The sequence below is a fragment of the Acipenser ruthenus genome, chromosome 6 (assembly GCF_902713425.1).
Source record: "Acipenser ruthenus chromosome 6, fAciRut3.2 maternal haplotype, whole genome shotgun sequence".
Taxonomy (NCBI): domain Eukaryota; kingdom Metazoa; phylum Chordata; class Actinopteri; order Acipenseriformes; family Acipenseridae; genus Acipenser; species Acipenser ruthenus.
This window is the reverse complement of record NC_081194.1, coordinates 46,954,339-46,968,917: the sequence shown is the minus strand read 5'-3', so window position 1 is coordinate 46,968,917 and position 14,579 is coordinate 46,954,339. Positions and strand designations below refer to the sequence as shown.

At 35.0% G+C, this 14,579-nt stretch overlaps 1 protein-coding gene across 3 annotated transcripts in view; it reads left to right on the top strand.

Moving 5' to 3' along the window:
• Positions 1-13,925, top strand: part of LOC117411170 (spastin-like) — a 45,675-nt gene extending 31,750 nt beyond the window's left edge. For all 3 annotated transcript variants that reach the window (XM_034018406.3, XM_034018407.3, XM_034018408.3), the window contains 10 exons: positions 592-666; positions 1,663-1,734; positions 4,155-4,230; positions 5,223-5,314; positions 5,702-5,781; positions 7,605-7,647; positions 8,456-8,535; positions 8,994-9,064; positions 9,197-9,237; positions 9,543-13,925. In XM_034018406.3, the coding sequence (XP_033874297.3) occupies positions 592-666; positions 1,663-1,734; positions 4,155-4,230; positions 5,223-5,314; positions 5,702-5,781; positions 7,605-7,647; positions 8,456-8,535; positions 8,994-9,064; positions 9,197-9,237; positions 9,543-9,668 (756 nt within the window). In that variant the 3' untranslated portion in view covers positions 9,669-13,925. The remainder of the gene's footprint in view (positions 1-591; positions 667-1,662; positions 1,735-4,154; positions 4,231-5,222; positions 5,315-5,701; positions 5,782-7,604; positions 7,648-8,455; positions 8,536-8,993; positions 9,065-9,196; positions 9,238-9,542) is intronic.
• Positions 13,926-14,579: the final 654 nt, after the last annotated feature.

Genomic DNA, 14,579 nt, shown 5'->3' with positions numbered 1-14,579 from the left:
TTACTTATAAAATGTTATACCTAACTTGAAATCTCCTAACTAAGAGTTGAAAACCAAGTAAAAAGGTCAAATTAAGCAAATTATTTGTTCAATTAAGGGTTTACTTAGGTAAATTGAGAGCTCAGTTGGAATGAAAACCAGAAGACAAATGAGGTCTCCAGTACCAGGTTAGGGAAGCCATGGGTCAGAGCAGGGGTGTCCAATCCTGGTTTTTGTTCCAACTGTACCCTAAATTAATTAATTGGACCAATTCAGCTTCTAAAGCACTTAATTGACTCAATTAAGTAATTTAGGGTACAGTTGTAACAAAAACCAGGAGGGACACCGACCCTCCAGGACTAGGATTGGAAACCCTTGGTTTAGAGCATTTTTTTTTTTTTTTTTGTACTTTACCAACTAAAGGGGTATTCGTAAATATTGGTTAGAAGGAGCACCATTTTAATGAAATATAGATTTTTATGGCTAGCTATGTAACATTAAGGTGTTGGTACATAATGGTCAGTGAAACATATTCCTATAGAATGTAATCTGGTTGAAACTCTGCTAATGGGAGAATCAGTTTTATTGTTTTTTTTTTTTTTTTTTGCTCAGTTGTTTACAGGCCTCCGGGCTCCTGCTCGTGGATTACTGCTCTTCGGTCCTCCAGGAAACGGAAAAACCATGCTGGTAAGGACTGTGTGGTAGGAGTATTTCAATTACACTTCATTGCACTCCTATATTTGGGTGTTGATAATTCATAGGAAAGCATCTTTCTACTGACTGGTGCACACAGTACCTCCTTTTATATTTATGCCAAATTCTTGTATTTTATAATGAACAGTTATTATAAAAAAAATTGGACATATTCTGTTCTCAGTTTTTTATTATACTTTATGAAATTAAATAAATACGTTTGTTTTGTCTTATCTGTGGCACAAGTACTGCACCATTGCATTTGGCCAACATTTTAAACCTGGAGAATGAAACCCAGTGATCTGTAGGACAACGCTGCTTTGAAATCAGCAGGGCTGCTCTCGTAGGTTGGTGGTTCAGTGCACTTTTATTAGATGCAAGGAGATCTCTTGCAGTGTCACTGTTCTGTATTACATCTGACCTACAAAGCAAGGTAGCCCCAAGGTTTTACTGTCCTGTTGAGCAAGCAAACGGGACAGTTAACATTACACTGCTGGGGTCCTATTTCCTTATACAACATGGAGATCCAGAGAAATGTTGTTCCTGCCAAGCTGACACTGATGAATAAGGAGATGGTGACTTTGGATATCCCTAGTACTTCTATTTTCTTTTGTAAGCAGTCCTGTAGGTCTTTTTAAGTTCGTCAGGAAGTTTTGTGCATATATTCTACTGCTTTAACACCTCACCCCTTTTACAAATAAACATTGCTTTACATCATAACATGATCGGAAGCTATTGCTTTGCAAAGATATTGGTGGTTTGGGTTTGAAACAACTTTTTCATTGGGTATGTGGGGTTGATTTAACTGTGGGGTGGTTGTGTACCCCCCAAATGAAATGATGTGTAACCAAGTTGAAGAACAATACTCCTAATTAACACTCATCTCAATTTAATAACGTTTTACTAAATCTGTGTTACAGGGAATGTAAATGTAAAATTGTGTATTGCTTTAGATGATTTTTAAACATACATTTTGTTTTTATTTTTCAGGCCAAAGCTGTGGCCTTGGAATCCAATGCTACATTTTTTAATATAAGTGCTGCCAGCTTGACTTCCAAATATGTAAGTCATTTAGAAAGAAAACGGTGTAATCACATCCAACCACTCCCAAGCTTGATGCTGGGACATTCCAAATTTGATTTAATAAACATTTGATATCATCTTGCTCTTAATTGTATTATTACGTGTACAGTGATTCTTGAAATGTATTTGTTTACAACTGTAAGTCACCCTGGACAAGGGCATCTGCTAAGAAATAAATAAATAATAATAATAATAATAATAAGGTGGCTGCAATTTTTAGTAAGCATAATTTAATGTTCAAGTTCCTGTATTACTCACTGTTGACTGTCTACTATTTCATGTTGTATGGGACTTATAAGATATGTGATTAACATGATCTGATTATTCATAGATACATACAGACGTGCTCAAATTTGTTGGTACCCCTCCACAAAAAACGAAGAATGCACAATTTTCTCTGAAATAACTTGAAACTGACAAAAGTAATTGGCAGGGCAGCAGTGTGGAGTAGTGGTTAGGGCTTTGGACTCCTGACCGGAGGGTTGTGGGTTCAATCCCTGGTAGGGGACGCTGCTGTACCCTTGAGCAAGGTACTTTACCTAGATTGCTCCAGTAAAAACCCAACTGTATAAATGGGTAATTGTATGTACAAAATAATGTGATATCTTGTAACAATTGTAAGTCGCCCTGGATAAGGGCGTCTGCTAAGAAATAAATAATAATAATAATAATAATAATAATAATAATATTTAATAGAAATCAGACTTTGCTTTTGATTTTTTATTCAACATAATATTGTAAATAATAAAACAAATGAAAATGGCATGGACAAAAATGATGGGACCACTAACCTAATATTTTGTTGCACAACCTTTAGAGGCAATCACTGCAATCAAACGTTTTCTGTAGCTCTCAATGAGACTTCTGCACCTGTTAACAAGTAGTTTGGCCCACTCTTCCTGAGCAAACTGCTTCAGCTGTCTCAGGTTTGATGGGTGCCTTCTCCAGACTGCAAGTTTCAGCTCTTTCCATAGATGTTCGATAGGATTCAGATCAGGACTCATAGAAAGCCACTTCAGAATAGTCCAATGTTTTGTTCTTATCCATTCTTGGGTGCTTTTAGCTGTGTGTTTTGGGTCATTATCCTGTTGGAGTACCCATGACCTGCGACTGAGACGGAGCTTTCTGACACTGGGCAGTATGTTTTGCTCCAGAATGCCTTGATAGTCTTGAGATTTCATTGTGCCCTGCACAGATTCAAAGCACCCTGTGCCAGGCGCAGCAAAGCAGCCCCAAAACATAACCGAGTCTCCTCCATGTTTCACTGTAGGTATGGTGTTCTTTTCTTTGAAAGCTTCATTTTTTCGTCTGTGAACATAGAGCTGATGTGACTTGCCAAAAAGCTCCAGTTTTGACTCATCTGTCCAAAGGACATTTTCGCAGAAGGATTGTGGCTTGTCAGTATGCATTTTAGCAAATTCCAGTCTGGCTTTTTTATGTTTTTCTTTCAAAAGTGGAGTCCTCCTGGGTCTTCTTCCATGGAGCCACTTTCGCTCAAAATCGGTGGATGGTGCGATCAGAAACTGACGTACCTTCACCTTGGAGTTCAGCTTGTATCTCTTTGGCAGTTATCCTTGGTTCTTTTTCTACCATTCGCACTATCCTTCTGTTCAATCTGGGGTCGATTTTCCTCTTGCGGCCCGGCCCAGGGAGGTTGGCTACAGTTCCATGGACCTTAAACTTCTTAATAATATTTGCAACTGTTGTCACAGGAACATCAAGCTGCTTGGAGATGGTCTTGTAGCCTTTACCTTTACCATGCTTGTCTATTATTTTCTTTCTGATCTCCTCAGACAACTCTCTCCTTTGCTTTCTCTGGTCCATGTTCAGTGTGGTGCACACAATGATACCAAACAGCACAGTGACTACTTTTCTCCATTTAAATAGGCTGAATGACTGATTACAAGATTGGAGACATGTGTGATACTAATTAAAGAAACTAATTAGTTTGAAATATCACTATAATCCAATTATTTATTATCTTTTCTAAGGGGTACCAACAAATGTGTCCAGGCCATTTTAGAATATCTTTGTAGAATAAGCAATAATTCATCTCTTTTCACAGCTTCTTTGCTGTATTCTATGACATACCAAAGACATTCAAGTATACATGATAAAATAGCTTTTAATTTCATCACTTTTCAGGAGGAATGAAGCATTATTTCAATGAGCTGTAAGGGTACCAACAAATTTGAGCACGTCTGTACATTAGAAGAGTTTAGGGAGGAGGTACTGTAATGTTAAAATCATTTTAGTAAAGTTAAATGTTAGCAAGTAAAGTATCTTTGTCCGGGAATATCAGAAGCAATAAGATTAAATTGGTATGACTGCTGTAATCTTTTGATTTTTTTTTTTGTTTGTTTTATTTTGCTGACTTCTGTAATCTTGGTCTGCTTCAGGTGGGAGAAGGAGAAAAGCTAGTGAGAGCACTCTTTGCAGTAGCTAGGGAGCTTCAGCCCTCCATTATTTTCATCGGTAAGGCTTGTTTTGTCTGTTTTCCTCCTTTTTGTGCTGTAACATCCCACTTGCTTTTTTTTCATAATTTTGGTGTTTGCTGTGTAATTTGATGATCCAAAAGTAAAAGATAACTGCCTGTATTTCATATAAATTTGTAATCCGGAAACTGCACATTGTCTTTGCAAGGTTTGTAAAAAACTAATAAACTAAAAAAAAAAAAAAAAATTACAATGTTCATGTTAAAGGTGACTTCAATGTCCAATTGTAATTGTGCAATTCGTAATTATACCCTATAATTGATCGATTTGCAGTTCACTTACACAGTTATTTGCCATTCGATCATTCTTTTTGTATTTTCAACCCCGTTTGTTTGAAGAAAAAAAAAAAGTTATATAGTAAGTTTCTGTACATTGGTTATTTAGTATAAATAGAGTAACATTTTAATGTGTGTAATTGTAATTATAATTGGAATTGCTGCTGCATAATTGTAACTGAACAAATAGCATTGTAATGGTAATTGCAATTTCTGCACAAACAATGCTTCTGTAATTTGTAATTCTAATTGACCCCTGTCTACCGTTATGGGAACAAATGAGGGGAAAAATACAAAAAGTGGCCACGTTTGCAAACTGTAAATGTCCAGAGCTTTCAATAAATACAAACAAAAAAAGTCGAGACTCAGATTAGTATAGTGGAATTCCCATTTAGAGATACAGTGCCCTCTAGAGGCCTTATAGAGCTTTGTTTGTGTTGCAAAACTGCAGCATCTGAAGCCTTTGAATACTCCAGCAACCACACATACCAAGCAAAATAACTACATTTAAATAAAATAACCTGCTAGTACTTGTTTTTTTTATAGCATTATTTTGTACACTATATTGTATTGGAGGTTCGGAAGACATTAACTATATATTTTCTTTATACATGATTTAAAGTTTTATAGTGAATCCAGTTCCTGAAGAATTGTTATAGTTGTGGTCTTTTTTTCCTTTCTTTCCTTCTTTCCACAGATGAAATCGATAGCCTTTTGTGTGAGAGAAGAGAAGGTGAACACGATGCAAGTCGACGATTAAAAACTGAATTTTTAATAGAATTCGACGGGGTAAGTAGCAGAAGAACTTTAAGAAAGCTTTAACAAAGTGGCAGCTTCATTTTGTAGCCAAAGGTAGGTAGATTTTATTTTTTTTTAAATGAACAATACAATTTACATTAATGGCCAGGTAAATCTAAAAGTGTCTGGAACACCTTTTTCTTGTAAAAAAAAAAAATCCTGTCCTGTAAATTCTCTTCTTTTTCTGGTGGGTTAGAGCTATTCTATCAGATGTTGTTCCCCTTATATTCAAATAAATATATTGTATTATACGTAGCTGGCAGTTAACTGATTTTCTTTTATTGTATAATTGATTATTTTTTAGCAAAGGCACAACTTCTTAATAGATATACTCCTTTATTTATTTATTTATTTATTTATTTATTTATTTATATACAGGTTCAATCTATTGGAGATGACAGGGTTTTGGTAATGGGAGCAACTAATAGACCTCAGGAACTGGATGAGGCAGTACTTAGGTACAGTATTTTATCATTGTATGACTGTCCGTGAGTTTTTCATGTACAAAAGGTCTTGGTCAGTTTCCAAAATGTAAGCACAATTTTTACTTAGTTTCAGGGTACAGTGTAAGGTAAAATTTGATTTAAAAAAATATCTAATTTTCATGTATCCTAAATATTTTGAGGTGTTCAATGCAAATGATACTCTATCTTAAATGCTGTTTAATACATGCTTTTAAACTATCTAAAAATGTGTTTCTCAGTGACCAATCGTCTTGCTTTAAAATCTAAGTAAATATATCACATTGTTTTCTAGCTGTAGCTATACAGTTCTGTCTCCAGAGGGCACTATCTGACTGTTTTACTGATCACTGTGGTTCAAGTAACAAAATTACAGTGAAGGAAATTCAGCATAGTTATTTTTAAAAGAAAAGATGCAGTGCTTGTCATTTCAGAGCCCCAGTTTAATTAAACACATATTTCCATAACTTTATTAGCAATTGCATGTTTTCTTTAACACATTTACAGCCATTCCAGGTTTTAATACAAGCTTGATTAGTCCGTTCTAGGTAACAAGCTTATGTGTGTCTTCTCAAACTCAACATAAAACCAGGAATTGAAAGAAATGCTATACAGTGGGAGTCTTATACCCATACTTTTTACAGCTGTACAAAGCACATGTTCAGTGTGGCTAATGTTGTGTTTTTTGTGGGTTGTTGTTTGTTTGTTTTTTTCAAATCTGTTAGTATATTTTCGGTTGTATCTTCATTGATGCATGACCCCGTGGTTAAAAGCCAAAACCTTCTTCTGTCTACTGAGTGTTTTTCATTGTTGTGTAGTTATTCAATACAAGTAACTGCGTTAGTCAAATTAATAAGGCAATTGAGTAAGTTGTTTTAAAACGGTCTTTCTTCCTGACACTGTCAGGTTACTCTACCCGGATCTTAGGTTTAGTAATCATTCTAACTTACAAAAATCATCAAGTTTTTGAGATCTGAGAATTTTAAAGTTTCAATATCAATATTTAAGTCAGCTGTAATATCTTTGTTTTCTTTGTAATTCCAATGTGAACCTCTACTAACTAACCTCCATTGGAAGTTCTTTGGTTGCACGGTGCATCCAGTCACAATCAAGAACTGTGGCTAAAAATATACCAAGCATCAAAAGAAACTTATTACTATTATAACACATTTTATAACATGCTTGAGTGACTGATCTGAAGCATATGCACTTAATCATCTCAGTTGATTGGACACTGGATATGGAGTGATTTCAGCCTTCGTGCAATCGGCATGTTGGAGGCTGGACTAGAGCAGTGTACTGTGGCTTGCCGTCTTGGGTGCTCACAGCCAGCAATTTCAAACCTGGTGAGACGGTATAACCAGACACACTGTCAATGACAGGTAACGAACTGGGAGACCAAGTGTTGCAACACCTGCCCAAGATCGACAGGTCATTTTGCAGCATCTTCATGATGTCAATTGTTAATCAGCACAATAAAAAGTCACTGCACCTGCTCTAAAACGTTTGTCATTTTTCGATCACATCTAGTGAATTTTATCCAAATAGAAGTGATACGTTTCTTTTGATGCTCATATATAAGTGATACGTTTCTTTTGATGCTCATATATAAGTGATACGTTTCTTTTGATGCTCATTTATATATATATTTTGAGAGGTACTAATAAGTTTTGATGACAGAAGCTGTACTGTGATGCTTTTGTTGTCAGCTGAGACTGTGCTGTATTGTAAAAGCTTTTCTTGCTTTACACTCTGCATGTACAGTAAAAAAAATAAAAAAAATTGTAATTTTAGAAAATGTAACGTGTTGTTTTTTACAGGCGGTTTGCAAAAAGGGTGTATGTGGCTTTGCCAAGTGAAGAGGTAAGTTTGGACCTGTTATTTTTGTTAATTGCACTGCCACAAGTATTTCTGTACGGTCCGGCTTTTATGAATTTTACCGTCATCCTTCATGACACTTAAGGCACAATATTTGCTAATTGGTGATTGGCTTTTCAGACTTGTTTCAGGCTTTTTAGTACCTGAAATTTGGTTTTTGCCAAGTTACATACTTTATTACAGTCGACGCTGCTTTATCGGGACGCCTTGGAAGAAGTTTAAATATCCCGAATAAGCGTCTGTCCCAATTAAACGAGAGGCAGTTGAGAGGACCTTAGTCACACTTTTTTGATTCATAATGAAAAGAAAAAGAATGAAATCACATCACATTATGATTAAAAGTTAAATACATAATTTATAATAAGAGTCAATGGTTTTTTTATTTTTTTTATCCCTGAACACAATCGCACCTGCGATGTTGACACGCCAACTTTCTTTGCAACAGCAGCCTGAGAAACCATAAGAGACTGCAGCTCCTTCAAGAGTTCAACATGGTTTACGCAATTTACGCAGGTCACAGCGTAATCGCGTAATCACTGCAGTGTGCTACGCAAACCTGTCCTGCTCTGAAAAGCGATACCCTAATGAAACAAAGTGACGTCCCAATTCAGCGACATAAATAGTATTGGGAAGATCCATCTCCCAATACTCCCATTTAGCAGTAATCCCAATTGGGAGGGGCCGACTGTATTTGCCATGTTTTTGGAATAATAATAGTACACTGAAATAAATTACTAAACCTGTTCAACTGTTAAAAGCTTTGTTTTGTTTTCATGTTTTTTGTTTTTTTTAGACACGGTTGAAGCTAATGAAAAACCTCCTTGGTAAACACGGAAACCCACTAAGCCAAAAGGAACTGGTACAATTAGCCAGGTAAGTCAACACTATTATGATTCTTAGTTTGCATATGTTCATGAATTAAACCAACACTCATGTTCAGGTATTTTTAAATTAAATGTCCCTAGGATTACCTTTTACTATAGTGGATATGCTGTATGTACATAGACCAGAGGTTTTAGTAAATAATACTACATTAACACCAATTATATATTCTGGGATAACTTAATTAAACTTTGAGTCAAGTAAAAACTGGCCATGCTCATATTCTTGAGAATGGGGTGAACATTTCATTGTCTATATAAAACAAATTAAATATGTATCTAGTAATTATGTAGGTGCCCAGGCCGCCTTTGACCCATTATTGGTGTTCTGTAAAGGTTGCAATATTGACATGTCCTTTGTAGAAAATAACCATTTTATGCTTGTCTGAAACTCTTTTGTATAGCATTGAGCTTGAGATTTTAACATGTGAATTTAAAATCCTTTTGTAGAATGACAGAAGGTTATTCAGGGAGCGACCTGACTGCATTAGCAAAAGATGCTGCTTTGGGTCCTATTAGAGGTAAGCAGGCATATTAATGTCAGGGTTGGGCTCAACTATTAGACAACGATGCATTCTGTATTAATGAACTATTTTAAATGTATTGGTCTTATACTTAAATGGTAAATAGCTTTTTATGTATTTTGTCAACAGAACTCAAACCAGAACAAGTTAAGAGCATGTCTGCTAATGAGGTATGTGCTTTATGGTGTACTGCTGTATATATTCATCTGTTATTGAGTTTCATATGAACTATTGAGTTTCAGCTGTTCTATAATTGCAATGTCAATTAAGTGATCAATTAGTTATGCAGCAGTTAGCCATAATAGAAATAAGCCTTAACTTAGCAACAAATGTACTGGTGCTGCAATGTAACCGCTTCCCTTTCCTGGACAGGAGATTACTGGAATGTAGATATTGGACCACAAAATGTGTTAACAACTGTACTAGTTTTTAGTACTACATATGTTATTTTGAAATGTTCCTTTTTTGTATTTAGATGAGAAATATAAAGTTCTGTGATTTTGTGGAATCCCTGAAGAAAATAAAACACAGTGTCAGCCCGCAGACTTTGGATGCTTTTGTCCGATGGAATAAGGATTACGGAGACACCACAATGATCTGAAACTGCCCAGGTCTGGAGAAGCACGACAGACTTGCCAGGGATAAATGAGAGAGGGAGAAACTTTTCTGTCTGTCAGGTTTCCTAGAATCGGACATTCAAGGCTGCTGCTTCCGAATCTTGTGCACTTAATCCTGTGAAAAATTGAAATTTGCTTTAAAAATGGTGCATTAAAGACATTAATTAATGTACTGCTTAATCTGCCTTTTAAAGACTTGGATCAGAATATGGCTGATGAAACTGGTCTTTTATAGACAAAGAAGTTCTCCATAAAGAGGTAAACTTCCAAAATGTGTGACAGCAATGCCTTTACACCTCAAAATCCAGGGTTCTGCCTTTGAGCACTTCTATTACAGCTAAAATAAATAAAGGAAAACACAAGGTACGCTGTGACCCAACATTACAAATTGTCATTTGTATATAGTGTAAACATTCCAGTAAGTTAGTATAGAATCTGCATGGCTATAGGAACACCTGTGCCTTAAGCTAAAACAGAGGGGTTTTCCCCCCCGTTTCTGACTTTAATCCGTAGATATTAAAAAGTTCATCCTTAGCTTTCAGGTCTTATTAGTTTGCTGTGCCAAACATATCAAGTGTCTTTGTATGTGTGTGGGATAGACAGGCAGGCAGACTGGCTGTTGCTGTTAATATTTAAGAATAAAAAAAGATTCAGGTTTTTTTGTAGTCCAACACACAAGATGCTAAATATCTGTATGTGAATATTTAATGCTGCTTTACTGCATTTCTTTTATGCTGTGGGCAAGTAATTGCCTGATGGACTCTTGTGTGATGAAGGTGATGGCAGTATGACAACTGCACTTCAGTCGGCATTCTAATTCTTATTGAAGGGTTACAGCAGCATTCAAAAACAGCATCATGTTGAAGTTGAACTAATTTGCAGGAGGTGTCTCGAGTCTGAAGTATTGGTAACCTTGGATATCCAGACTCCTTAAATTGCATTTTGTTTCATTGTATTATGCAGCTGGTCTGTACTAATGTGCCTGTCATCCCACACATCAAAGATCTGATATAGTAATGCAGGCTTTTAAGTGGAACATTTATTTTTCAACCACTTTCCTTTTTTTTTTTTTTTTTAAACTTTAAAACTTGTGCATAGCCTTCTTACTCTGTGACAAAACTGTGCAGAATTGATGTGGTGAGGAGTCAGACCTTTTTAATTAATAAACCAGTGTATTATTTATTAATGCTGATGCATAACCTCCTTGTCTTTGTGTAGAGCTATAATAAATACAAATTGTATGAGAATTATTATTGAAAGTCAGATCTATTTAATGATGTGACTTGTTTGTCCTCGCAAATGGCTGAGCCACTAATTGATTTGTACACTGTCAAATGGCTGGGCCACTAATTGGTTTGTTAGTCAATTCTTTAGTGAACAAAATAATTCTTAAAACATTGTACAATAAGAGTTCAATTAACTTGAAGAAATGTGATGCAGGTTTGACGTAGTCTTCTAATACATTTGTTGAAGCTCAAAATAAATTGCCTAATTATATATAGAAAAAGTATTTCTTTTTTTTTTCTGAACAACAATATGACTAATCAAGGAAAATGCAGCATGTTCTTTTTTTTATCTTATTTGATTGCACTGTGATTTTTATCTCTTTCTTCCTATTGCACAACGGGCTCGAGGTTGCAATAAATCCTGATCATTTACAAGGATTATACCAATATGCTTTAAATGCTAAACTTTTTTTCTTTTTTTTTCCTATTGGCACAAAGAGTTTTACATACAGCACAGTATTATACAGAATACATTTCTCTGTGAAAGAAATATAAATTATGCAATTGGGGAAGGGGAATATAAATCTCACTATCTTGGTGGCCATATAATAAAAAAAATATATCTTGGGTGTGGTTAATAATAAAGAATTCTTGTTAGTAAGGACTGGCTGGATTTGTTGGGTTTTTCTGGGTTTTTTTTTTTTTAAGCAGGCTGTTTCACCTTGGGATCATTCTAGGCAGTCTGGGTACAGCTGAAACTATATCTATCTTAATGTAATTATTATCGCCTGCCCATTTAAATAGAAATTAGATAACTAAATTAACCACTCAGCTAAAGCTCTTAATGCTTTCTTAGCACAGACTAACTGCAATGTTGTACCCAAGCAGCCGAAAGAACAAATATTTGTATAATGTTAGAGCTCTCTTTTAAAATTGCTTTAAAACCAAGTTTATTGTCTCAGTTTACAGTTTCTATTGGGCAACAGGGTTGTAGCCCAAAATGAATTTTTTTTTTTTTTTTTTTTTTAAATCTACACCGTACTGTTATTAAATAAGTTTGCATGTCATAGATCATGATTACCTAATGTATTTTCCCTACTGAGCTACTAAAAAGGATATTTTGAAAACTGCTGATTTTCAGTTGAACTATGCATTGTCATTGAGCTGCCATTCAATATGCTGTAGATATTACATACATTAGGAATAGAATTGAAATCTTACTGCAGCATAACCATGGGTAGCCTTGCACATTCATAGCTGCAGTTCAGCTGAATCTACACAAGGCATTTTTAAAATTACATTAATACATTCCTGTTAATACTCACTTGTCATACCAGGGATATTGCTTGGGCATTGTTAAAGGTAAAGCTTACGCCTGCAGCAGCTGTCTGGTTTAAATAACCAACTTTGAATGGGTATCTGCTATGAAATTTGAGGTCAACCATTTCTGTATGGCGCCTGTTCCGAACCAGAGGCGTTGTAAGATATTTAAGACTTTCCTGGCAAAAATTACAGTCCACTGGCACAATTGATAACATAAAGAGGCAGAGTGTGCTTATACATGTCTAGTGGTTAACACAAGTCCGGTCATACCCTGAAGTATAGCAAGTACAAGTGGACTCCTGTTTTTCACTACATATGAATACATGGCTTATTTCCACTGTTCTTTTTTTAAGATTGTTGAAACTGAAATGACAAAGGTGTTGAAAGATGTACAGGATTTTTTACTGAGCCTATTTCGAATGAAACACTGGGTTGCAATGTTATTGTGATGCAAAGTTTAAACAAATTTAAATAATAAATATACCAGGAATATGAATATAGTCTGATACACAACGTTCATTTTATAATAAACATGAGTTGTTATGTATATATGTATAATATAAAAGCTTTAACGGTCTAACCTGTGTATTTCCACCACTATGACATATGACACAAAACTGTGCCTAAAATGCAGAATACTTGTTTCTTAATGTCGGTGCTCTTTACTGAATCAAGCAGTAGTTTAACCATTTTAAAACATAAATATTGTTGAAAAACCAGCAAAATGTGTTAGTTGAAAAAATGTTGCTCAATATGGCATGTGCCTTTTGTCTTATAACTAACAACAGATCCATCTGAAAAGTTACGAGCAGTGCAAATTAAGCATGGAAGCCTTTCTCTTAGATCCATTTGGATTTTCAGGACTTTGGTACATCAGTTCTTTACTTCAGACAGACTCCGTAATGGCTCTGAATAAATGAAACATTTACATGCTGTCCATTAACTATCACAACAACCACCACCCTCGGTGTTACCACTGATCAGAAACTGTTTCTGATTCAGTATTTAGTTTTACCATTAAATTAGTCCTAGCAGTGATTTTTTTTCACCTATAAATTGTAAGATACTTAAGTTTTCTCTAACAATATTTTAGAAATTACCATTTTGCTTCCATTCTTTTTATGTCTGAATAGTGTTAGTTGTATGAGAACATAACCTCAAAATGTCTTCAGGCACCCAGCTCTTAAATTGTTGCTTTTGCCCTTACGTACTGTGTGTAAGTGCACTTTTTTGACTGCAATTATACAATGAGCCAGAGCAATAAAGTATGACTATCATACAGAATTAGTAAATGATGAATTTCTAAAAAAGTTCAAACCTACCCCTCTTATTTTTTTTTATTATTTTTTTCCCCCCTTCAAAATGAATTCTTTGGAAAGTTACTGGTCAATATATTATTCTTAATCAAAAATTCCAGTTCAGATAAATTTGGTCTTGTACACCAATCTGGTTTATGATGTCTTCTGTTTTAATGATGGTGTAGAATTTCAAAGTTGAGAAAGATAGATAAATAATGAAACAAAAAGGTTGCATGGATTTAGACTTTTGTATCACCCTTATTAAGATGCTAATTTGGGATAACTTTCTTTTTTTATAAATGGGGAAATCTTGCATGGCTTGTGTACAAAGACTTAAATGTGTTGGATACTTTATGCATCTCTCTAAAATAGAAATAAACCTGTGTAATTCCTACGTGTGTGTACAATTCTTTTTGAAAATTCAATTGGACTCTATTTCGGTTGTATTTTGATTGCTGCTGTTGTACAGTCTTTTGTACTTACTGTAAACTTGTTTGTAATTGCTATGACCGAGAAAAAGCTAATGAAATGACCTCGCAAGTGAAAGAGTAACAGATTTCCTGACAGTAAGGAATGAACACAAACTTTTAACCTAGTTTAATGAAAATAAATGCTTGCTGTATCATGTGTTTCTTTCAAAATGGCACAATTGATACCTGTGTAGCTACAATTACTTAAGTTATCGATTAAGCGGGCAACATTAGCTTCAAATAATGTAATGCTTTTAAATAGCAAATAGAATTATATTTTATTTGCAAGAACAGGTCTTACAGTAGAACTTGTTCCACCACTGGCACTGACTTGATTAAAATAAACATAAAAGCTACACAAAACGTATGCTAGACAGTACATCGTTTAAACTGACTGGCCACAAAATTTGAAAATGTTATCAGTTTTATTACCCTTAAGAAACCCTAGCATAACCATTAGGAGACCAAAGCATAAACAGCAATAGTCACACAACTGATTTGATATTGATAGTGATAGATATTGAACAGTGGTATTGATACGGTACGATGGTACTGCAATAGCGTGTATTGGTTTACAA